A 24,731-nucleotide genomic window follows, 5' to 3' on the forward strand; every position below is an offset into this window, starting at 1 on the left:
TAAAGTGGATGAATTTATAGGCCATCACCACTCATTAAAATGGTTATCACATTGAAATGTAGCACAAAAGTTGGAAAATCCCTTAGGCTGTATACGAATAGAGTTCGGTAGACGTAAAATAACTGCATTCAATTTAGCGATCGTCTCTACTAACATTATTGAAATAAATACACGATAGATTTTGCAAGTAAATGAAAATTGTTTAATGTATGCTTGAAATGATGTATGTATGTATTTGGTTTGTATGCATGTACTTATTTATGAATTTCTTTCTGTGCGTTATCTGCACTTAAGTCCATATATATAGTTTTTAAATGAAATAATTCATTGTGTTTATTCTAAAGAATTAAAGTTGTGGCTATTGTGTGGACATATATTTTAGATGGCTATCCAGGGCGTGTTGAGCAATACTCTTGGGTACGTATGTAAATATATATAGTTTTAAAATTTCACTTCATATATATTTTTCTTTCTCTACTTTCTTTTGTAAGTAAAAGTACAATTTCCAAAATAAATTATAAGTTTTCTTCTTTCGCGATATTAAAATTAAATAACAAAGTCAAGTGATTGGTGAATATAAATAAAATTAAAAAAAAAGGAAAGTACAAATTTTTAACGTACAGTTTTCACATGGCTTCAAATTGATTTCACCCCTTTCATTTTAACACCAATTATGACTTACTACAAACATGTAGGAAAGGAAAAAAAAAATAAAAATCAGACAAATTATAACAATAACTTTCAGTTATGCAATTTCGAATTTCACGTGATTGAATTTCGAATTTTGATCGCTTCACTTTATTTCTGCAGCTCTGTCTATCCCTAATTACTTTTTTATATTGTAAATTTATAGAGCATGTATTGGTTTAAACGACCAGATATTTGAGAAATGGAAGGGTGAGCATATGGCAACAAGTTTTACAATATAAATCTTATTAACTACAAAATTTGCGGTTATTTGATTTGTTTTGAATCTTCAAAATTCTAACGACATTAAGTAATAAATAATCTACCCATTAAGAGATTTGCGTAATATTTGGTTGTAAAAGAAGACAATCGTACAAAACTCATCAAAATTGCATCGCTAATCAAAAACTTGCTCAACCTAACACTTTCAAACATTGAGGCCGGTCACACATCATAGAGCACTCTTCATTTCATGTTACCATTGTTCCTATTGCTGTTATTACTATTGTCGCGTTTCTGCCAACTGTCCGACCAAATAGAGCTCAGTGAACTAAATGGATCGAATGTCTGCATGTCGGCTGTTATAGTAGCACCTGCATCAGTAGATGAAACATTCAATGATTGTTGTTGTTGCGCTACTGTTTGGGTATTGTTGTTAATACCCTGGAAGTTGCTTTCCAAGCCTGGCGGCGGACGTATAATAGTGGGCCCACCACTACCGTTGACAACATTGCTAGTTGATGAGAGAGCTGCGCCGATTGGCCAAGATGTTGATCCGGTATTATTACCACCAACTACGGGAGCACTTAAACCACTCATTAATGCAGCACAAGGTGATGCATTTGTAACTGTCGTAGGTAGTGCAGCGCTATTTAGACTTGGAGTATCATGCTGTCCCAAATATGCCATTGGTGACCAAGTGCGCGAGTTGAGTCTTGCCCAATCGACACCTTGCATCAATTGCTGCTGCTGTTGATGTTGCTGCTGGGCTTGTACATGCGCCTGCACTTGGGCTTGTAACTGCTGCTGTTGTAAATTGTAAATATATTCGAAATATTCGTTTGGTGCTTTTTTTATTTCATAGAGATCTGTGTCCATTCCTGAAGTAAGCAAAATGACATTGCGAATAAATATTTTGATCAATAATTTATGGATACTAACCTCTAAGCTGACGGTTTCCATCATACTCATATGTGGTTAAAAGATCTGAGAAAAAACTACAATCTCCAGTAGAGACAATCGGCTTTGGAATTTGAAGACCATTTCCGCTATGGTTGCTACTGCCGCTGCTGCTACTGCTACTATTAACTGGCTCCCAGACGGGAGTAGAGGAAGGTGATTTCTTCGAACCTATCGGACCGAGTTCGGTAGAATTCGTAACAGTCGCCTTATCCAAAGCCGAATCTCCTGATTTTTGTCCAAAAGACTGTGTTTGTTGTTGCATCTCTTTGCTTGTAAAATCTGATTCATGTTCCGTCATTCCCTTTTCTTTGTCGGTAAAAAAGAAATTTGATTTGTTATCACTAACATCCAAATTAGATTTATCGTTTGCTTTAGATGCGTTTTTAGTCAGCACACTGATGGGCTGTGCTTGCAATACATCGCTGAAAGTAGCCTGACTACAAGTATCCCATGGCGAACTTAAGCAACCTATTAAACCACCCATTCCACCAGCTGCACATCCCCCACCGACACCGGCATTGTCATTTCCATTCGTAGGCCTCGTACGTGTTGCCGTGCCAGCAGTTATTGATGCATCGCTAAAATTTAGTGTTCGCAATGCGTTTGACGCACGTTGACGACTTCTACGTTCAGCTCGTCGAGATGCATTCGCCGACGGACAATTCGGAACAGCAACATCATTCCCAATATTGGTTGAGCTTGCGTTTTGTGCGTCTTTGCGACGCTCTCGACCTGGTGTCTTCCCATACTTCGCACCGGTTGCAGAACTTTGCGTGCCCACATCCCTAATAGAAGGAAAAGGTGTTGAAATGGGTACGGTACTAGATGCAGTATCAGGCACGTTGCTCTTCGCATTTAAATGATTCAATGTTTCGCCGACGGTAGGCTTATTGGTATTACCGCGTGCATTTTTTGTGCTACCAGCGTTGTTACCTTGTACCTTTTGATAAACAACGCCGCTACTTAGCGGCTCTTTATCGGTTCTTTCGCTCGATGGCACTGAAACAGCAACGTTATTTTTTGGCTTCTTCGCGCCGCGAGACTGCTGCTGTTTCGGCGGGGAAGTTTGCACCTGTAACTGTGTTGCCGACACTTGTATTTGTTGTTTCTTTCCACCGGTGTTGCTGTTACTAGTATTACCTCCACTGTTGCTTCTATCTAATTTATCACTGTGTGTATTTGTTTTGATTTGCGTTAGTGCAGATGAACTCTTCTTACCACTGCTTTCACTACCAGGCGTCGGGTGAGCTCCACTTATGCAACTGCTGGGGTTAATTTTATCGTTCTCACTTGTAGGTTTTGCCAGTGGAACACTGCTCTTGAAAACGTTCAAATCCAGTGACCACGGTAAACTCACACGGGACGACATAGCATTACCACTCAAGTTATTTTGCCGCTTTAAACTACGTTTCTTCACACCATTGGTACCGTTGCCGCTGCTACCACTACTGCCACTGCTGCTACTGCTGCTGCTCGTACTACCCTTCGGGTGTTGTGGATGGATAGCACCACATCGAATTTGTTGCACATTGGCTGCTATTCTGTTGGCCATTTGCGGTTCATCTTCGTGCGCATGTGTGGCTGCTTGCGCCTTCAGCGCAATAGTGCGGAGATTAAATGTCGGGTGCACAGAACCTTTGTCGCGCGCTTCATATAGAGCCGTCTGGCTACGCAATATGTTGTCATAGTCAATATGAGCGGCAATCAAAACAAAAACAAATGTAGTAGCCAAAACCACAATTGCCGCACTACGTATGCGTTCTTCCCATTCTGGGCGTTCTATCAAGACTGAACATTGATCGATTGTGCCTGATGGCAGTTGCGCGACCATTGTATACTCTACATCGTAAGAGAGATTGGTATGTATTTTTAATGGAACCATAATGCGATTCATGGTAAAATCGGGCGTAAATATAATCTCAATCTTTTTCGTCTCATTCGCCTTCAGTGCAAAACCATTGCAATCCACTATTTTGAAACCATAACCAGAGCATATCTGATCACCGATTTGAAATGTCTTTATCCAAATTGGAATTTCGCCAGTGTTTCGTGCAGTGAATTTCCGCTTTAACAATGGATATTTGATGGCGCTAAAACCATTGTGACCGCTGAGCGTGTGGTGATGCGTGGAAGATGGATTACAAATCGAGAAATGTTTTTCAGTAAAATTAAATGTTAGCGATACATTTGAACCGGGTTTACGGTTTCCCAGACGGAATTCGGACTCTACAACCTTCGCACTAACCCAGACTGCTTCATAAAGCGTCAGATTGTTTCTTATGTGTAACAAAGTACAATAACTATCTGCCACAGGTGCGTTTAAACGAACTGTTACTGGTAAGCTCGTATGTGAGTGCAAAAGTACTGGTTGCCGTGGTGAACCTCTTGGCAAAGAGAATACTTCTTTATCGGTTAAATAGCAGTGTGGCACGATATCCACTACTTCTAGAGGCAGCGACAGCTCTGTCTCCTTCGCATACGATGGATCAGCTAGGAAGTAATCTAGTAGTACCGGTGTGTCCGCCGGATTACTGAGTAACACTTGTACTTCGTGAGATTTACCCACTTCTATAGTAGGCAGTACTGGTTTTTCAGAGACGAACTTCGGCCATTCAATGTCAATAATCAACTGTAACAGGAATCGGCGCAACTCATGGCTATTTAGTGTAAAAACAATATTTTGAAAGTCGTACTTTAGGTGGCGAAACAACTCGGTTCGTCGACGTAACTCCGTCTCATCAAAATGTAAATTGTTGTTAAGACCCCCACGAGTTTTTGGAGGTGCCGGGAAGGCAAGACTGCTGGTTCGCCCATCTTGCGGTATATAGCAACGATTTTGGCAAAACAATGATGGATTGACATGTATTCGGCCCACCTTAGTCATAGCATTGCCTTCGATCGTTGACCCGTTAACGTTGTAATCCTCGAAGTGCAACCCGGCATCAGTGAAATTTATAGAAGTAATGTGTATGGAGTGCTGAAATGTGGAGCGTATTGCTAGTTCTGCTGAACATTGTTTCCCCTGAAAGAGACAAAAATAAAATAAAAATAGATATATTGTAAAATCTATTTTGTTTTATTCCTTAAACATTTACAGGGAGCTGTATCAGAAATCTTTAACTAATTTACCGGAAAGCAGTTATTGAAATAAAGTTGCTCTTGATCCACCTCCAATTTGCCGATCCATGTGCGAAAACGTACCGTCGTGGTGATCTCCTCATAAGCAGTCCATATTTTCAGGTTGCATTGATGTTGCTCGGTTATGTACGATTGTATCGTTACTTGAAAAACAGCCACATCATTTTCCTCCAATTGAGTGCATAACTTGAATTTTGCACTCTCCAACTTAAGCGTTGTATTACGTAACGCTCGTAATGAAGACGGACGTAAACAGCCTCGAAAAGTAGTATGAAAGTAGACACCTTGAGGCGATTGAAAGTTCCAAGTGTTCAGCTTGACAGGTAATGGATTGCGATTGCGCAACACAATATAACCGTCATGTGATGTCTCTGCCAGCGGAATGGCTCCTAGATTCAGATCAACGTTATATGGCCCATCGGCTTGTATGCGCGCAGTATCATAGGTGGAAACATGCAATCGGCCACCACATACTACTAAAGGCACCTCAACATGTGTAATATTGGTGCATATATGTAAACTAGCTTTATATGTCAAGCTTGAATTAATCATCTGAAGTTGCAACAGTGGTAAAGATCCACCCGCTGGCAGTACTAAGGAGCCTGATGCACCATCGGCTATCGCATCAAGGTAATCGCTACTAAACTGCGCACGTAACGCTTGACTGCCTATATCATCTTGTGGTAGGCTTACATTAAGCAATGCCAGAGGAGTTTCATAGTCATTGCGCAGCACTAAGGTGCGCTTATTGCCGCCCCGCGTACCAAGTGTAGCTTGTGTTATAAATGTGGTAGAATTGCTATCATAGTGCAGCAAGCCCTTGAATACTTCTGCTCGAATTAGTATCGTAAATTCTTGCGTCGACGGAGTGACGATGTCCTGAAGTGGCTCTCGTGGTATACTCCTTATAACCATTAACTCATCCAATATTGTTGTGCTATCAAATGAATCTGCCTCTAAAATTACTACTCCATCTTTCGGATCGAATGTCAGTCCAGATATATTACGAAGGGTAAAGTCGAGTAACTCGTACTGTTGACGCATATGTGAACTGTGTAAATGTAACTTAAACTGAATCGGCTTCACGCTGCTATCCCGCGCCACATCCCCACCATCTTTTGTTGAAAAACGACCGAAGTTGATAACGGGATTATCTGTATATAATCCGTGTAATGGTAAAATTTCAAATTCGACCGGTATTACCAACACATTTTCCCCTGTGTCCAGTGTATCACCAATGCCTCTTTCAACCTGATCTGATATTTTTATACGTATATAAGCCGTATGGTTACCAACGGTTCGAGCATGAAAACGTATTCTTATAACAGATTTCGTTTCATATGGCGGTATTTCCCATAAAGTTTGTGGACCTTCTTGCCCACCACTCGGCAGTTCTAATTGAAACAAACCTCCACTGCTATAAACCTGAAAGACGATGTTAATTACTTACAGAGATTCAGAACAATTAAAGTATTATTCCATACCTCAAGTATTTGAAGTGGTTTACTATGTGGATTATACATTTGTATTTCTGGTGTAAGTGTCGCATTAAGTGGAGCCTTAATCCCAACCAAGGGCTTAAGTCTATACGGACAGTCTCGACCCTTGCCGCGTACTTGCAATCGTGCTTGCCCGAATGATGTGTGAATTAAGAGATCAGTAGCAACAATGCCGTGCATACGCGGTAAAAATACTACATTAAATGTGGTATTACCCTGCGGTGGAACAACTTTTGCCTCAAAAAAACTCGAGTAAAACATAGGTGTACGTCCAGACACTGATGTCAAATACACGCTTCGATTGACATTTTGATTCAAAAGTGTCACTGTGTGTGCTCGTGCAGTACCTACAGGACACGCTTCACCAAAGTCAACCAAAGGAGGTTCGAAGCGCAGACTTCGTTGAAGCTCATCACTAGTTGCGTCTGTGGCAGGCATTAAAGTCTCCAAGACAGAAGGTAGCTCAGTTGAGGAATTTAACGGTTGTTTTTCACTGCTACCAGTACTATCTATATCGCCGGCTACGCGACTTAGAAGTAACATGAGCACCCAAGCGAGTGACGAAGGTCGTGACATCTTGACGCAAAAATAATCACTTTGCCTTTCGTCTGAAGATACACGTTTCTCTCAGCCGGTAGTGGCTTTTTGGGTGTGCTTAATGGCCTACGTTTGTCCTTCTTCTTCCTTTTTACTTATTGCTTTCTTCTTTTTAAAGTCCAATCGGTTTCCGATCAAACTCTTTTATTCGTATTGCTGTTGTTTTAATTTTTCAAATTACTTTTATTTTTTATATAAATGTTTTGGCATGTCTCTGCACATTCTATTATTTTTATCTTAAAAATATTTATCGTCTGAAAACACTACACTATCAGCCTGTCGTCTGTAAAAGTGCAAAAAATAATAATAATCAGTCTATCAAGCGTATGTCATGGAATACGGATTGCTTAAAAAATACGAAGCACATGACATAAAATAATCATGATAGGTAAAAACACAGGAAAAACTTTGTGTATAGGAATTTTTTTTTTTTGCTTTTAATTGATCTGCAACATTGGCGAAAGAAATTTTTTTGAAATTTTTAAGAAAATATTTAAGATATCCCTTGAATTTAAAGAATGCATTTCAATATTCATACATTTAGAAAAAATTAAATTACTAGCAAACGTAAATTATAAGTCCATAAATAGTTTATCAAATTTCAAAAATCAACTGCAAGCTATTAGACTTATATAAAGTTACTGACAATAAATAGTATTAAAATATTTATTAAATTTATTTTACATATTTCAAAAGCAAAAATAACTTAATATAAATTTAAGTGTTATCAGAAAACAACTTTAAAAGGAGCTTCAATTGACAATGAAATAGAAGCATGGAACCAAAACTCGTAAATTGTAGATACTATAACTAAAAATGCATACAAGTTAGATTTTTGTTGCAAAACTTTTATTTGCGAGTACGGCAATGCACCTTTTCGGCATAGATTCCACTAGAGCTTTACAGACTGAATTCGAAATTGAATACCACGTTTTTGTACGTTTTTCCATAGTACCTCCTTATTTCGAGGTTTAAAGGCTCCCAACTTTTCCTTTACAATTTTCCACAGGTTTTCTATAGGTTTTAAATCCGGAGATTGCGACGGCCAAGTCATAACATCGATTCCTTGAGCCTGCTACCACACCCGAGATATGTTTCGGGTCATTGTCATGCTGGAACTGCCAAACTTAAGGCATGTTTATTCGACATAATAGCGACCAGACTTCGTACCACGAAAAACATCTCCATATCTTGATCTCCATGTTTGAAGGTTTTTGTCGTGGATCAAAGATTAATTTCAGCTTCTTCGGACATCGAGCCTAAACTTTTCAATCGCTACCTACCTTATTTTAGATTCATCGGACCAAAGGATCTCACGCCACTTTTTTACATTTTCTTTACCGGAACAGATTATTTTCTAAAAGGCGACGCGTAACATTTCTCAAATAAATCGACACCCAATTATCTTTGGATAGCTACAGAGGGCTTGAAGGGGTTGCGTTTTTATAAAATCTTAATGTAATTGTCATCCAGAGACGTCGTTTTTCGTGACCGGCCTCTCAATTTGCATTATTTTGGAGGTTAAAAGTAAAGTTATTGTAAAACAAATTTTTGGGAGTTTTTTTTATAATTTTCACCATTTTCCTTTTGGGTATAACCGGTATTTTTAAATATTTTATGAGCTCACGCTCTGCCGCTAGACAATGCTTTCCTCGGCCCATTCTACTTAATTGTAACAAAATTTCAATTTTTAAAAAATATCCTAAAGATTACGAGTATATACTTACAATACAATGGTTTACTAAATAACGCCTATCGTTGATTTTATTATTCCTTATTTCTATTTTTTGTCACGACAACAAAAGCACACTTTTGTTTCATTTGAACACAAAGATAACAGTAAAATGCAACAGACTGTTTTAATAGCGTGTTTTAAAAGATAGAAGAATAGATACATATATTTTGTAGGAATCGATTACAGGCAAAACGGACAAATAATAAAGATTTTTAACCATTTTGGAACAATCTATTTCATTCTATTTTATTGTCAGTAGCTATATCTGTTGAAAATGAATGTAACGAAAATGTAGGGAAAAATACAATAATTTTGTATAATATATTTCTTATTTACTTACTTAATAAAAATTTATTAAATAAATAACAGGATATGCTATATTTATATAGAACTCAATTCTAAATCGAAACTCATGCAATTTTATATGTGTATGTACGCTTTTATGTGGTGATTATATATAATATATATATATTGATATTATATTTTTTTACGACTTCGAAAGCTAAAATCCGATCTTACGACATTCGTGTAGTTTTTTAATAAGTCCAACTTGAGGCTAACGTTTCAAGCTTATACGATTTTCGCATTTTAATATTTAAGTATTTTTGACTACTTTTGCAAAGTATCTGGTGTGGTTAAATTACTAAAAGTATTCATTAAGTAATTTGTACAAATATAATTAGCTTTGCCTAAAAAATATTAAAATCCGCATATTTATTAATTGAAATTTATTTACAATTTAAACACATATAACCTTAACAAACCTTGTCAAACTAAACTTAAATACTACTGATTAAAATAGTTTTACAATTATTATAGATTTATTAATTATTGATATATCAACTATTTTATTCCGATTTATCGTGTTTTGATGTAACTTCTTTGGCAGGCTGTAACTTCTTTTCTTTATGATCTCGCTTCACTTTCCGCAGAAGCTGTGCTCGTTTTAGCGTAACCATAATTTGCAAGGAGTTGTACATCCAAGCACCCTTAAACATTAAAATTTAATTAGATTTTTTAAAATTTGCATAGCCTTCGTTATTCATACTTACGATTATTAGCATACAATTAAGTAATATCGGTATTGAAAATACTGTCGAAATAAAAAGTCCATTACTATCAAAGTATTGCTGCTTAGAAAAGCTCTTCCATTTAGCTGCCGCAAATTCGTTAATGCTTTCCGAGCAGTACGCCGCTGATACTAAAGTAGAAAATAGTGCATAATTTTGAAACAATAACTAAGGACAATTGGTATATAAAACTCACATAGTATTAGAAATAGAAATATTTGAAAGTTAGTGTTGTTCCTTGTCATCAGAGTTGTCACCGTTGTAAGAACATGCAATGCTATAAGCGCAATCAGCCACGGATCGTTCCAGTCAATCTGTTTATTTTCCATGTAGCTTAATATCTTTAATATATGTTTTATAAAGGGTACTTACACTTGCCAAAAATGACCAATAACCAGTGATTTCATTAACTTCAATGAAATTTGGGTTCACCATTTTTAATCCTTGTGCAAGTACCAAACAGTTTTAAAAACCAATATGTTCTTGTTGCCCACATCAGTTTTACCAGATGTAAATAATGAGGAAATAAACAAAAGCTACTATAGTCAAAGAATGTCAAATCAACATTTAATAATGTTGCCACGCAAGAAATATTAAATCTCATTGTCAAGAAGTATAGATATTGAGAAAGATGTACGTGAAGTCAAGCGACCTACCAGCGATTTTTATTAAAGCTTCTATGAGTTTCTCTTGGCCGAGTCCACAAAAATATTCACTATACGTATAATAGATCATTCATTTCTTACACATAGTCAAGGTTGTGATATTTTTATTTTCATGAAACTTGGGATTAACATTTTTTTATTTATCACTCCGATACTTAGAATTACAAATTTGAAATTATGTTTTTTAATTAAGATTTTCATTTATATCCCAGCATATTACGACTGCTAATGTATTAGAGCATACACAAAGTGTAACTCATAAGCTCTTTGTGTAAAAATGGAATGAACGATCAAACTCAGACAATAGTTTCGGTTATATGTGTCGATCCGACCACAATAAACTCATAGATACTTTAACAGAAACCTTTGGTAGCGCTCTTTGGTTATTAACCAGTGAGGTATTAGTTACTATGTACATTATTGCAGGTTTTGAAGTTTTGTGTAAACTCAATAAAAATAGCTTATATAAGACACAATAATCGTAGGCGTAAAAAACTCAAAGAAATTGTTTTTTGGTATACATATATAAAAAATATAACCAAATAGACATATTTATACCCAGCTAAAATTTTTTTAATAACCGAAATGTGTGCTTTATTACGTATTGTTATAATATAATACAATTTCGCTAAAATAAATCAGAAATAAATTATTTAATGTACTCTTTGAAAATGAGAAACATATACTACTCTAGAAATTTAATTAAATCTAAATTTTCAAAGCTGGCAGTTCTCCGTGGCAAATTTGTTTCGCTTGACATTAAAGTCTTCGTTTTGATGTTTAACACATTTTCGCCGCGAAGGGGCAGGAGCAGTGTGAAAATTTTTGCGAGTTTGCTGGTGTAAATTGATAAAAAGAAAAACAATTTGACATAGATTTTGTAGATTCCAAACAGAAAAAGATCATAAATTGAATTTCAAAACTATTTGTATAAAGTAGCTGTAGCAGCAAAAGTTTCACAAAATCGTCTTATCTCTTTCGTGAGGAAAATATTTCCAATTGGTCGAAAACATCAGCATAAAACAAAGTGAATTTCGTTATAAAACTGGATAATAATAACGGGATTGGTGATTGGTCGTTAGGAAACAAGTCTGCGTTTTAATATATCAAATTAAACAAAAGTTGTATGTAAAAAACATAGAACTCACAAATATTTTGTATCTGCTTTTATCTGAATAAGGTCGTCGCCCGACCGTGAGTGGCCACTGGCCTCTAAATTACCGTCAGTATAGCTTGTGTGTGTTCACTTTTATACTCCTTGTTTGGTTTCAAGCAGACGTATTGCTGTAGGTGTTGTTCCAGATAACGGAATCGAGCGATCGGCAGACGCCAGCTAACGCCAGAAATTCGTTCCCGGGGAGCGGCCGACGTAGACGACGCGTGCCCGTGTCACCGAAAATGGCTGTGAAGCAAAATAACACGGAAGCGAACGCTGCGCCCGCACCCGTTAATGGGAACGCCGTAGGAGGAGTTAATACAAGCAACGGGTCTATGGTTGGTGTAACAGTCGGTGTCGGAGTTGGGGGTAACAATGGACTTACTGGCGTAGGAGTTGGAGTTGGTGGTGGTACAAAAACCAAAAAGCTTAGCGCTAAAGCGAATTTAGGTGCAGAGTTAAGTGGTAACCCTGATCCAAATGAACCTGGTTGTAGTGGTGTTGATAACAGTGCCCCAATCAAACCCAAGATTAATATGAAATCGGCGACTGGATCAAGCGGAAATGTAGGCGGTGGAGGTGAAGCAGGAAATATTGATGGTCAATCGAGTAAAAACACCACTGATATTACACATATTTTACATCTTATCGAATTGGTGGAATTGAATCAGCAGCATATATCATTTGGACCGGATATAGTAAAAATTTATCATCACATAATCAATGAATTAGCACGTGTGCAGACTCCCAGACAAATTCCCAAAGAACTTAAACGTTTCAAAGAAGATATAGTCAAAGTTGGCGCTTTCTTCAGTAAAGCCAATGAGAAACGTGTCTATCTTTTCTACCTTCGAGTTGTTTGTCAGCTTATAACACAAGGAGAGGGAGAGCCACCTTCTTGTGCTATCGCCATAATATTCCAGTTGTTTAGCTCCGAAATGGTTTTCGAAGCAGTGCAGTCAATGTTGGACCACAAAATACCTGAACAGAATATAAGAAAGACTGTTAAACTACTAAGTGAATGGTTACGCATGTGTAATTTTTGCCAAAATCTTAATCTGTGGATATTAGCCATACTGAGGGGACTCCAGGAACAGCAAAAATTTTCGCTATTTCGTGATATTGCGTTGGATAATATAGAACCCTTGTTCACATCACTTATATTGCCAGTTTTGCGACCTAAAGTATACCCCATCGTATGTCATATGTTATCGTTCATTGACCAAACACCGGTAGTGTTTCACAAGGTAAAATTCGTTTTGTACGTTTGCAGACGATGTTAAAATAATAGATTATTTGCAGATTTTGCCTAAGTTCCCACGTGTTATAACATATTTAAAGCAACAATCTAATAGTCAGGAAGACTATGCTGAAGAAACAAAGAAAATTCTTCAAAAATTAGTTGATTTAACAAAGTCTTTAATGGTGCGTTTCTACGGCTATGATGATTTGTACGAGGCGGTGGTAAGTAAAATTTAAAACTATTATAATAGTGGATTTGAATGCCATAACTGATATTTTATTTGGTAGGAGCTTGTCATGAAGGATATGCCACATTCTTATGATTTGCCAAATTATGGGAATAGCACAAAAAGTGCTGATGATAACAGTACCGAAATAATACCACATGAAAGTAATGCAAAAGTCGGTCTAGTTAATTTAGGCAACACATGCTACATGAATAGCGTTTTACAAGCGTTAGCTATGACTAAAGAGTAGGTACTTCTCTCAAATTGTTATTTTATATCTAATATGTTTTTATATGTCTCATACAGGTTTAGTCGGGAAATATTGTTGTCACAAAGCAAGTCACCACTGTTAATGAAAATGCAACAACAGATTGCATTGATGCTCTATTCAACTCGATTTGAGTTGACACCATCGCGCGTTTTAAGCGCAACACGGCCACCTGGCTTCTCACCGGGTTTACAACAGGATAGCTCTGAATATTTGGGCTATTTGTTGGAAACGCTACATGAGCAAGAAACATTGTTCCGCAAAAAGCAAGGAAGTGATATGGCGAATGCAACAAAAGTGATTGATGAAAAAAAAGTAGTAACAGCAGATGGCGAGGCAGCCGAGCCAATTGCTAAAAGTGCAAAGCAAGCTAAAGAAGAAAATTTTTGTACCAACAGTGGGGAAGGTGCCACCGCATACTTCAACACAGCACAGGTCCAGCTTTCATCTACAGATGAAATTGCTACCACCGCCACCGCCACAACTAACAAAACTAACGACAGCAGTAGCACGGAGGTAGATGAAAAGAACGTCGCGCAAAGCAATGCCAGTTGCAGCTCAAATGCTTGTAAAGCTAACGCTGTTGTCACTACCACAATCGATAAAACCTTTACAGGCAAATTGGCAACTACTTATGAATGCCTCACTTGTGGCTGGAAGAGTCGTATAGTTGATAGTTTTCGTGATTTACAGCTGTCATTTCCAGAAGTGAAAAATGATTGCGCCTCCAATTACTCGGTACAAGATCTCATCGACTATTATTGTTCACCAGAGAAACTATACGGAGACAACCAATACTTTTGTGAGCGATGTAAGAAACTTAGCGATGCTGAACGTTACATCAATGTTATTAGTGCACCAAAAAATCTAATATTAACATTGAAACACTTTAAGTATGATCAAAAGTATCATACACGGGCCAAATTGATGCACAAAGTGTTCCATGATGAAAAAGTGCGTGTTCAGTTTAAATTCATAAAATATTTCACAATTATATAATTATTTATAATGGTTTATTATTGACACATTTTAGGTATCAGTAAAGGTTTGTGCTGAGAAAACGTTGGAAGAGATCGCCTCCGTGCATTATGATCTCTATGCTGGTGTCGTTCATTCCGGTTTTAGTATGGACTCGGGGCACTATTATACTTACGCTGCTGATATCACTAATAAGTGGTACAAATTCAATGACAACGTCGTCACACCGTCTAAGTCAGAGGAGCTGCATAATCTTACACCTCCCAATACACCATACATACTATTCTATCAAATGGGTGCACGTTCTAATGAAGTATCATCATTCGAAGGATCCACAACAAAAGTAGTGAAAGTTGATGTGCCAAATCCATTGTCGTTGGAGGAGCTTTCTGGCGATTTGCGAAATTATATTAATCATGATAATTACATCTTCGCCGAGGAGATTAAAGAGCGCATTATAAAGAGCGGCGGTCGAGCAGCTTTGCAGAGTGCATTGGCTGCAAAACGTAGCGGTAATGGTCAAGGAGGCAGCGGTGGTCGTAGCGACTACGACGATGATAACGATTCAGATCAACCGCCACCGGCAAGTGGCTGTGGTGGAAATGCACTCGATATTAATGTTAATCGTTTTGTGTACTAAACACCAAGTGTGACGTGGCACGAAATTATATGATTTTGTTTTTGTTATAATTTGTGAAAACTTATGTCGTACAATCTATGAACATAAAGAAGACATGGTACGAATGAAATGCAAGAGAACACAAACGAAGTTGTGTAGTAGTGATACTTTTTATGTACGCCTGCGTTCGACAAATAGTGAGAGATGACACTACCTTGGATTAACCGCCTACTAACCCCCCTTATATATATATATGTATATGTATATATATATATATATATTGCTATTTTGTTTATAATCAAGGTGTAATTTTGTAGTGTGTTCGTGAGCAATGTGTTTCAGCGAGCGAAAATAGTATGAAATGTGAAAACTATGGGCAACATTAACGTTAAAACTTATAATTAGGTAAAATACGAGTATTTCCACAGATGCACAGCATCACAATGGAAGTTACAAAATGAAAAAATATTCGATTTAATTCAATGCTAAAAATTTGTACTTGTTATTTGTAAACTTCAACTATGTAAACTATTTCAATAGCCACTATCAGCAAATAGCAGCAACAAAAAAATAATTAAAACTATATAATGCAAGATTATGCAACAATAACTTCATATGCCTGCTAAGTGTATGTGAGTAAATGTTAAATGCATCGATGCGATAAGTTTTCGACCATACTGTATATGAAAGCGAAGGCGTATTTTTTCAATTGGAGTTGCGTGTGTATGTGTGCTTTTAACCGTTATTTGAATATATGAATGACTGCGTGCGTGCTATGAAAAAGTGTGTATATGTTGTGTATCCGTTGCATTTCCCTTGCGATTCAGTATATTTTCTTAAGCACCTATTTTTATATTGGTTTTCAAAAACTATTATATGAGGAAATTTTCGACATTTTTCAGGAAGAATGCAAAACGATGCTATTACCGAAATAAAAGCTCTAAAGTAAACGCCGTTACTTTCTTCGCATAATGAATTAAAACTTCCGTCTACTTCCTCTTCCATATGTATGTATATGATTTATGTAAAATCGAAAAAGCTTGCAATTCATATAGTAATTGAAAATTGTAAAATATGTATCTTAAAGTCAAAACTTGACAGCTCCAACTACTGATTTACCTTAAGGCGTATTCAAATCTACAGAGCTTGCCCAACCTAGTAAAATAGCGAGTTAACGTATTTATACTCTGGCCTACAGATATTGTTTTAATTTTGCGCACTTAAATATACAAAATGTATCCATTTGGCTTTCTTCTGTTATTTATTTACTTTGTTCAACAGTTTTATTTAGAATTTACAATTGTTAGTGTAGTAGCGTAGAATTTGTATGCGCTTGAACCCGAAAGTTAGTAATAATAAAGCGACTATATCTGTTCTCATACATATGAAGTTCGTAATGAAATTTTGCGTAATGGAACAGTACATGTGCATACATACATACATACCTTTATATATGGAAAGAGTACGTATTATAATACATATGAATAATAAAAGAATATGAAAAACAACCATGACTTCGTAACATGGAATATTATTTCTCCCAATGGAGAGGAGAGTTATCATGTCCAAGCTAATGTAATGTATGTAATGCTATACTAAATTTATTGGTTACTTACAGAAAGCACGTAAAATTATACAATTTAAGTTTAATTTCACAGTTGACAAAATGTTTTTGGTTAAGTATAATAAAGAAAAATATTAACTGGCACCACAATATTTTATTTAAGCAATTTATTTATTTAAATCTTTGGTGTATTCTTAAGAAATAATACCCCAAGCAAAAAGATGTTTGATAAATAGATATGAGAAAAGTTTCAGACACCCATTGTATGTCTCAGTTCTTTCACTCGTAATTAATGGTCTGGGTATTGCTTCCCAATGTTTTGACAGAAAGTATCTGTACTTTTTAAAAGTGATCATGAGGTACTCGTTAAGTTAACAACATTTGAGATACATCGAGAGGATCCATGTGCGAGCTGCAAGTCTACGAAAAACATACACGCTTAGGGTGAATAGTTGCCAATCAGTTGATTACGTTGTAGGCTAGGTTAGGCCGTAGGTTAAGGTAGTTAATATCATTCCCAGCCACTTCTCTCGCTCCATCTCAGTCTGGCAAAAGCCGGGCAATAGAGGGGAAAGTTACCAATTCCCACAACAGCCGGTTCTGCGGTACCGGAATTGACCCGGATTTATCCGGCCAAGGGCTGTTATTTCGGCGATCTAACCCTGTTTGGATCGGTGAGTTTTAGATTAAGTTTGTCGTCATTGGAGCAACGCCTAGCAGCAGGGTTGCTCCCTATCCTCCTGACCCGTGCTGGCATCGAGTCCAACCCGGGCCCCGAGGAATTTTACTGCTGCGTTTGCGCTAAAAGGCTCCATCCAAACTCCACCTCGGTTAGGTGCAATACATGCAATGGATGGAGCCATCTTAAGACCTGTTCAGGCCTTAAGACACATAGGGAGTGGGCCACAAGTTACGTGGCCCCATGCTGTCAACGCAATAATGCGACATCTGCCTCAACGGCTGTGCAACCTGCACCATGCTCGCGCACTGCGCTGCCACTCCAGTCGAGTGGCCAAGATAGGACCTCCACGGCCCTAAGGAGCTCACACAGACAGCATGACTCCCAGTCTGACCAACCTCCCTCCCCCAACCTTCATCCAGCTCCAATCCTCGTGCGAGAACCACCCAGCAACTCCTGGTTCCTCGCACAGTCTGTTCTGTGTGTCAGACCACAATACGCCGGAATGTCACATCAGTCAAGTGCAATTCTTGCACTGGCTGGTGTCACTTTCTGCCGTGTTCTGGTGTGCGCACCACACGAGAGTGGAGTGCGTCGTACGTTGCCCCATGCTGTAGAAGTCTGCCCCCGCAATCACATACAGTGGCGTCGCCAATCAACACCACAGCGCGACAACCGCCCATGCGGATAGTACAGCTGCAACAACCACCACCTACACGCACCCCACTCACCCCTAGGATCACGACTGGACACCCGCGACAAACGCGACTCTTACAATTCAACTGCAACGGACTCCAGAGTAAGATCGAGGAGATAGTTGCATTCATGAGCCGGGAGCGCGTAAAGACAGCTGCGGTCCAAGAAACCAAGTTAAACAGCCGCTCAGATCTTCTGAGTTGTGCAGGTTTCAACGTTTTACGTAAGGATCGCGAGCGAGATAATGGTGGAGGCCTAGCCTTCATATTGCACAACACCGTGCAGTATCGTCTTATCGATGTTGACATCGACCGTAGGGACACTACCCTAGAATGTCAGGGTATAGCTGTCCGGTCAGGCGATGTCGAGCTCGAAATATTTAATATATACATCCCCCCAGTTACATGTTGCCCAACAGGATATCACCCGAACATAGATGCGCTACTTCGTGGTGAAAACCGTTTGGTGCTAGGCGACTTTAACGCGCATCACGATCTTTGGCATTCCTGTCTGTTAAACGATCGTAGAGGGATGGAGCCGGCGGAACAGATAGACGATTCGACATTCTGCACAATGAATGACGAAGCCCCCACCAGAATTATGGGCACCTGTAATAGCTCGCCAGATATTACCATCGCTAGCGGTGGTCTGATAAATAGCATAACCTGGCGACCTATGCTAACTCTCGCATCAGATCATCTGCCCATAATTATCTCGATCGAGAAACCTCCTGACTTTATTTCTGTGGACAACCGCACTTATGTTAACTTTAACAAAGCTAACTGGGTCGGCTTCACAGAATTTACTGAGAGCACCTTCAACGCACTATCCATTCCTACGGACGTCATCGTTGGCGGGCGTCAATTCCGCAAGGTGATCGCTGCTACTGCTCGCTTCATACCGGCTGGAAGAATCGCGGAACTCCGCCCTAATTTCCCAGCCGAAGCAGCTGTATTAGCAAACGAGCGCGACACCTTACGCCATGCCGATCCCAGTGATCCCCGAATAGGGGATCTCAATTTGGAGATTCGGCAAATGGTAAATCATCATAAGCGGACAAAATGGATAGAGCACCAGAAGTCCTGGAACCTCTCCACCGGTGTGAGTAAACTTTAGATTACTGTCAAGGCCCTGTCAAATCCGAGAAGACATGACGATCGGGTTGAAATTCAATTCGATGGTCATGCCTCCTTGGACCCGAAGAAGTGCCCGAGCTATTTCAGCCGACAATTTACACTGCACCCTTCGACTGACAAGGCCAAACGACGTGTTACCCGACGGCTGCGCAAAATGCCAAAAGCCTGCGCACCACTTGCTTTCACCGATGGGGAGCATCAGAGTGTCATCAAAAAGGCGAAACCATCTAAATCCATTGGCCCTGACGGAATAAGCATGCTGATGCTAAAACACCTAGGCCCAACAGGAGTAAATTATCTCACCAAGGTCCTCAACCTGTCGATATCCACTCTTCAAATACCCGATGTGTGGAAAGTCGGAAGAGTGGTCCCACTACTGAAACCTGGGAAACCCGCCAACAAAGGGGAGTATTATCGCCCGATAACTCTCCTTTCCCCAGTAGTGAAGACACTTGAGGCCTTGTTACTCCCGTCATTCACTCACCACCTGAGCCTAGCAGATCATCAGCATGGCTTCCGTAAAGTGCACAGTACCACCTGAACATGGCCTGAACCAGAAGCCACCCTGCGAGAGGACGATCCTCGTAGCGTTGGACTTGTCAAAAGCTTTTAACACAGTCAATCACACAACACTACTTGAGGAACTAGAACAATCAACGCTCCCTCCAGGGCTGAAGCGGTGGACTATGAACTACCTGAGCGGTCGGCATTCATCCGTACTGTTTCGAGGTCAAAACCCCAAACTTAGGAAAATTAAACAGGGGGTTCCGCAGGGCGGTGTCCTCTCCCCACTACTGTTTAATTTTTATATTTCGAAACTCCCCCAGCCACCAGCGGGAATTTCAGTGACCTCGTACGCCGATGACTGTACGATATTGACATCGGGAAATGGAATCGATGGCATGTGTTCAAAAGTAAACAGCTACCTATCCGATCTTTCTCGCTTCTTCTCTGCAAGGAGCCTAACACTCTCTCCCACTAAATCCACAGCGACCATCTTCACAAATTGGACGAAGGAGTACAGACTGGACCTGAATATTTCAGTCAAAAATTCCGACAGTAAATAATCCTAAAATTTTAGGCGTTACTTTGGACAGTCTGTGCTCTTTCACTCCTCACACGACCGAGATAACTGCCAAAGTACAGAGGCGCAACAAAATCCTCAAGTCGCTTGCCGGCAGCTCTTGGGGAAAAGACAAAGAAACGTTGTTGGCAACATACAAGGCAATCGGCCGGCCGGTCCTAAATTACGCAGCCCCAATATGGTCGCCTAGATGCAGTGACACGCAGAAGAAGAAGCTACAGACTTGTCAGAACACTGCACTCCGAACTATCATGGGATGCCTCTTGAAGTCTCCAATCGAACATCTACATAGTGAGGCCCGTATGTTTCCAGTTAAGGAACACAACGAACTCCTCTCCAAGCAGTTTCTACTGGGGTGTTTTCGTAGAAACCACCCCTGTAGTCGCCTGACTGTAGCGGAGCCGTCTCCTAGGAACATCAAGAGGTCTTTCCTTGACTACGTCGACGACATTAGACAGTACGCCGACCGGACTTCGGACGCAACGAACTTCAGACAGGCACTGACCGCCATTCACAGTGGAGCCATCAACACCTTCACAGACTCCCTCTCAGTGAATGGCGTAATAGGAGTCAAACCACCACCCATAGCAGACATAAAGCTCGAGTTGCCTCGCGAAACCAGAGTGACCCTCGCGCAACTTCGGTCCGGATACTGTAGCAGGTTAAACTCCTACTTATCCAGAATTGACCCCGACATAATAAACACATGTCCTGCGTGCAATGAGTCTCCGCATGACACTAACCACCTCTTTGCATGCCCAACAAACCCCACCCATCTAACACCCTTCTCCCTATGGTCCGACCCCGTCGAAACAGCTCGTTTCCTGGGCCTCCCGTTAGATGACCTCGACGAAAACGAATCTGGAATTTACCACTCAAACGGGGACTAGGTAACCGTTACAACAACAGGGGAAAGTTACAAGATAATTCCACCTTGCCTTCCTCCATACAGAGAGCGTTTTACAAAATATTTAGCCGTACCACGTGTGAACCTTTTGGACAGTGTCGGAACCTTACAATTGCGGCGAGATTGACTTTGCTAAAATCAAATAGTTCGTACGATCTCGCACAAGTTTCTGTTCTTTGGAGGTGCATAAGACCAGCGCTAGACTCAAGAGCATATCAGGACATCGGAAAACAGCCAGCGTTCCCGACCTACTTTCACCCACATCCGTTTAGTTTCTTTCATTACTATTCATGTCTATTGGGTCTTTACTCAGAGCCGCAATCCATTTACTGGAATGTAAGTGTTGTAAATAATAAGCAAAATGGCCTTTTCTTTAATTTTGCTGGCAAGTGTCTTCAGAATTTGGTTGTGTCTCTGAAGTTTCATTACCGTAGTTACCGCGTTGAAGTTGAAAAATATTCGATATAATGAAAATCATTTAATCACTCGCATTCATTTGGAATTGGAGATATAATGACAATAATGAAAATTCTGGAAGTTTTTCTTATTTCACAATTTTCCAAATTCATTTACCAAAATTATCCCACTGTACAACTGCTGCAAAGCTATAACAAAAATGTCAAAAACAGCTGAGCGTGTGTCAAAAGCTCCAACCTTCCAGATCAGATCCAATAAAAAGTTTGCCATTATTGGACGCGAGAAAGATAACATTGAGAATATCATTATGTGAAACAAATAGTCAATTATCGATGCGCCCCTTTTGGAGCGAATAATAAAATAAAATGTAAGCGTTGATACTAACAAATCAGACGAAGCTCTCAAACACGTACGTATATGAAGCGAGTTGGATGTGGTAAGGAAAAGCTAGAAGGAACACATCAATCCAGAATTGCGAAAAAAGTACAGAACGGACCGAGAAATCAGTTAGTCAGAACTCAGCAGAGCAGTGCAACAGTACGGTGCACATCTTAATAAGAATAGCAACACAAGAAGCGAAATACTAAAAACAATCTGAAAATAAATTACTACACAATTTTAAACGTGACTATTTTTTTACAATTGTGCAAACATATCTGCTTGATAAACCGATTTTTAATATAAATTTAATGGTGAATAAGAATCATAAGTGAAGTTTTGACGTACACACCCTCCATTTCTGTAGGCGTGCTTTGGAATAGAAAGGACATTGGCTTATCGAAGGTGGAGAGGCAGAAACGCAACGTCATCAGCGTTTCGATACCGAATACGATATTTTCGGCTGCATTGTGTTCATAACCGCCTGACTACATGCTCTTCTTTATATATAAATATATATTATAACTTAACTCAAAGATTTGCTGCGACAAAGTGCCAAAAAGGAGTTCAATATCGAGCTTACCAGCTACTGATTATTATACAAATTACAAAAGGAAGTATTGCCGACATTGAATAAAACGAAAATTGTAGAATATACTAGACTAAATAGAAGAAAGCGTGGTAAGGAAACCAAATTAAAAAACGAAAAGTGGAGACTTACGAATATAAGTAGTCATTCACCAGTGAATTAGTTGTGCTGCAAAGGACACGTAGGCACAACTGAAGGTAGAACAAGCAATAACACCTACCCAACATCATCATTAGTATAGCGCAAAATGCAGAGGTGAAAAGGACATATACCACAAATTATAATATATCACCACAAGAGACTGCACACAGCGGTTGAGGGACTAAGAAACCGGTTATATTAAATAATAATATTAATTTTTAGTGCTTCAAATTATTTATTGAAAATTTTATTTATGTCAGCAAAGTGTTCAGAGAATCATCCCACATATGATCACAGTTTTAATTAAAAACAATAAAATTCGAGTGTTCCTTGTGACAATTTTTAGCTATAGAAAAAATTGTTGATTTAAAAATACAAAAATACAAGTGATAACAAATAACTGACGTGACTAAACCTTTTGTATTCAACAACATTCAGAAGACTATAAAAGAGCAAATAATACGAATATTAACTTGTTTTCACTAGAAGGAAAATATGTATTTATTATAGTTTGAAACCAAAGTTAACAGTGTCACCAAAAATCGAGCACAAATTCACTCATACAGCTGAAAGAGGAGCTACGAAAACTACAATTCCTTGAAACATTCACTTCAGAGCAGACAGAATAACCAAAAATCAAGATGCGGTTATTTCCGGTGCGTTTATCGAACATTACAAAAATGCTCGATATGTACTCGCAGTTCAATCCATCACCTTTGTCTATAAAACAATTTATGGACTTCGGTAAGTTCTACTTTTATATAAAGTCTTATAACAAATTTGGCAAACAAAAAATTCACGAAATTGTACTATATTTTTGTTAGTTAACATAATGTAGTGTTTTTCGTTTTGATATTGAAATAGGGGCTTACTCAACAATTTTGCATTTAACATATAATATAATATGATTTTTAATGCTTAAAAGCAATGTATAATAAATCAGATGTTACTTTGGAATCTCCTTTACCATCCTAGAGCAATAAATATTATACTTATTACTATAATGGCATTTATATTTTGATATTCTTTTCCGTTTAAATGCATTGTTTTGGCAAAATTTTGCAGATTACTCTTGTTGAAATTCAACATTATCGCTAAGTAAAAAACGGAAAAAATTAATCATGTACATATGTATGGATATAGCTATTTACTAGTTGAATATAGCTATTTACTGTTACTTATTTATAAACACTTCAAACAATTATCGTAAACTTTCGAAAAGATTTGGAATTTTATGTGCCATACTCTTCAGATAAAATTGAGCTTTTTAGATTTTCTCTTCTCCTTGTATTTGATATATGCAAATAATTTGTTCTAAATATATAAAATAAAATAAAAAAATATATGTATGTACATATGTATTCTTATTTAATTTTGTTTTTTTGTGAGAGTGCGCACAAATATTCATAAGTCTACTTAAATAAGGTAGCTAACCTGTTTTGGCCTACTCCTATCTTCTTCTAATTACTACAACAAAATACATTTGATTATTTATCCACATTTTTTTGCATTTTGCAAGTTTTTGTTTTGGTTGATGGTTCGAAATCTCATTGTACTTTCATACATATATATGTATATTATTATTATTTGGATTTTTAGGTATGTTTGTGTCTTCATATACGCCGTCGTTGTGTTTATTACGTCGCACAGATTCTCAAGTTTATTGACCATCTTTTATATCAACCACTAAGTGGGTTAAGTGAAGAAATGAATACTCTTTAGATGAAATTAAGCGGGCAGATCTCTAAATAATTTAATAATATCTCCAAAAAGTTTGTGTCAAACCATAATGATATCTCAAAAAAAAAAAATCACCTTTATTGACATTATCTTTGAAATTTAATTCTGATTATCACATCACATGAAGGTTCGAGAAACGATGATGTTCGGCGAAATGCAAAACAAAATTGAAATTATTTATTTATTTAAGTAAATATATAAGAACGCATTGTTATTAGTAATGAATTAATATGACTTCTATATACACATATACATCGTTATTTGCACGAATGTATGTATGTATATATTATATTACTCAATATACGTACATATGTGTATAGTTTATTAAGAATTTTGT

At 38.2% G+C, this 24,731-nt stretch overlaps 4 protein-coding genes and 1 long non-coding RNA gene across 8 annotated transcripts in view; 2 read left to right on the forward strand and 3 right to left on the reverse strand.

Annotated features, from left to right (window-relative positions):
• Window positions 1-179: 179 nt before the first annotated feature.
• Tmem131 (Transmembrane protein 131) lies at window positions 180-7,411 on the reverse strand. Its single transcript, XM_014231805.3, has 4 exons — window positions 6,492-7,411; window positions 4,999-6,432; window positions 1,849-4,891; window positions 180-1,787 (listed from the first exon to the last, which is right to left on the reverse strand). Exons 1-4 carry the CDS (start codon window positions 7,080-7,082, stop codon window positions 1,153-1,155), a joined length of 5,703 nt encoding a protein of 1,900 aa, XP_014087280.2. The 5' UTR covers window positions 7,083-7,411; the 3' UTR covers window positions 180-1,152.
• A 519-nt stretch (window positions 7,412-7,930) lies between these two features.
• On the reverse strand, window positions 7,931-9,009 carry LOC138857037 (uncharacterized). Its single transcript, XR_011396032.1, has 2 exons — window positions 8,831-9,009; window positions 7,931-8,765 (listed from the first exon to the last, which is right to left on the reverse strand). It is a non-coding gene; the product is annotated as an uncharacterized lncRNA (long non-coding RNA).
• A 542-nt stretch (window positions 9,010-9,551) lies between these two features.
• Window positions 9,552-10,446, reverse strand: Tmem18 (transmembrane protein 18). Its single transcript, XM_014231777.3, has 4 exons — window positions 10,281-10,446; window positions 10,105-10,222; window positions 9,891-10,039; window positions 9,552-9,827 (listed from the first exon to the last, which is right to left on the reverse strand). The coding sequence occupies exons 1-4, from the start codon at window positions 10,341-10,343 to the stop codon at window positions 9,687-9,689; spliced, it is 471 nt and encodes a 156-aa protein (XP_014087252.1). The 5' UTR covers window positions 10,344-10,446; the 3' UTR covers window positions 9,552-9,686.
• Window positions 10,447-11,311: 865 nt separating this feature from the next.
• Window positions 11,312-16,771, forward strand: DUBAI (Deubiquitinating apoptotic inhibitor). The gene is made up of 5 exons (XM_014231816.3): window positions 11,312-12,976; window positions 13,032-13,193; window positions 13,260-13,444; window positions 13,505-14,420; window positions 14,500-16,771. The coding sequence occupies exons 1-5, from the start codon at window positions 11,972-11,974 to the stop codon at window positions 15,082-15,084; spliced, it is 2,853 nt and encodes a 950-aa protein (XP_014087291.1). The 5' UTR covers window positions 11,312-11,971; the 3' UTR covers window positions 15,085-16,771.
• Window positions 16,772-21,790: 5,019 nt separating this feature from the next.
• Pdk (pyruvate dehydrogenase kinase) overlaps window positions 21,791-24,731 on the forward strand; it is a 34,427-nt gene continuing 31,486 nt past the window's right edge. For all 4 annotated transcript variants that reach the window (XR_011395923.1, XM_070108101.1, XM_070108099.1 and 1 more), the window contains exon 1: window positions 21,791-23,398. Coding sequence is in view for 3 of the 4 variants with exons in the window: in XM_070108101.1 (XP_069964202.1) it covers window positions 23,296-23,398 (103 nt within the window). In the remaining variant the exon portion in view is untranslated. The remainder of the gene's footprint in view (window positions 23,399-24,731) is intronic.

Source organism: Bactrocera oleae, chromosome 4 (assembly GCF_042242935.1).
Source record: "Bactrocera oleae isolate idBacOlea1 chromosome 4, idBacOlea1, whole genome shotgun sequence".
NCBI classification, from domain to species: Eukaryota; Metazoa; Arthropoda; class Insecta; order Diptera; family Tephritidae; genus Bactrocera; species Bactrocera oleae.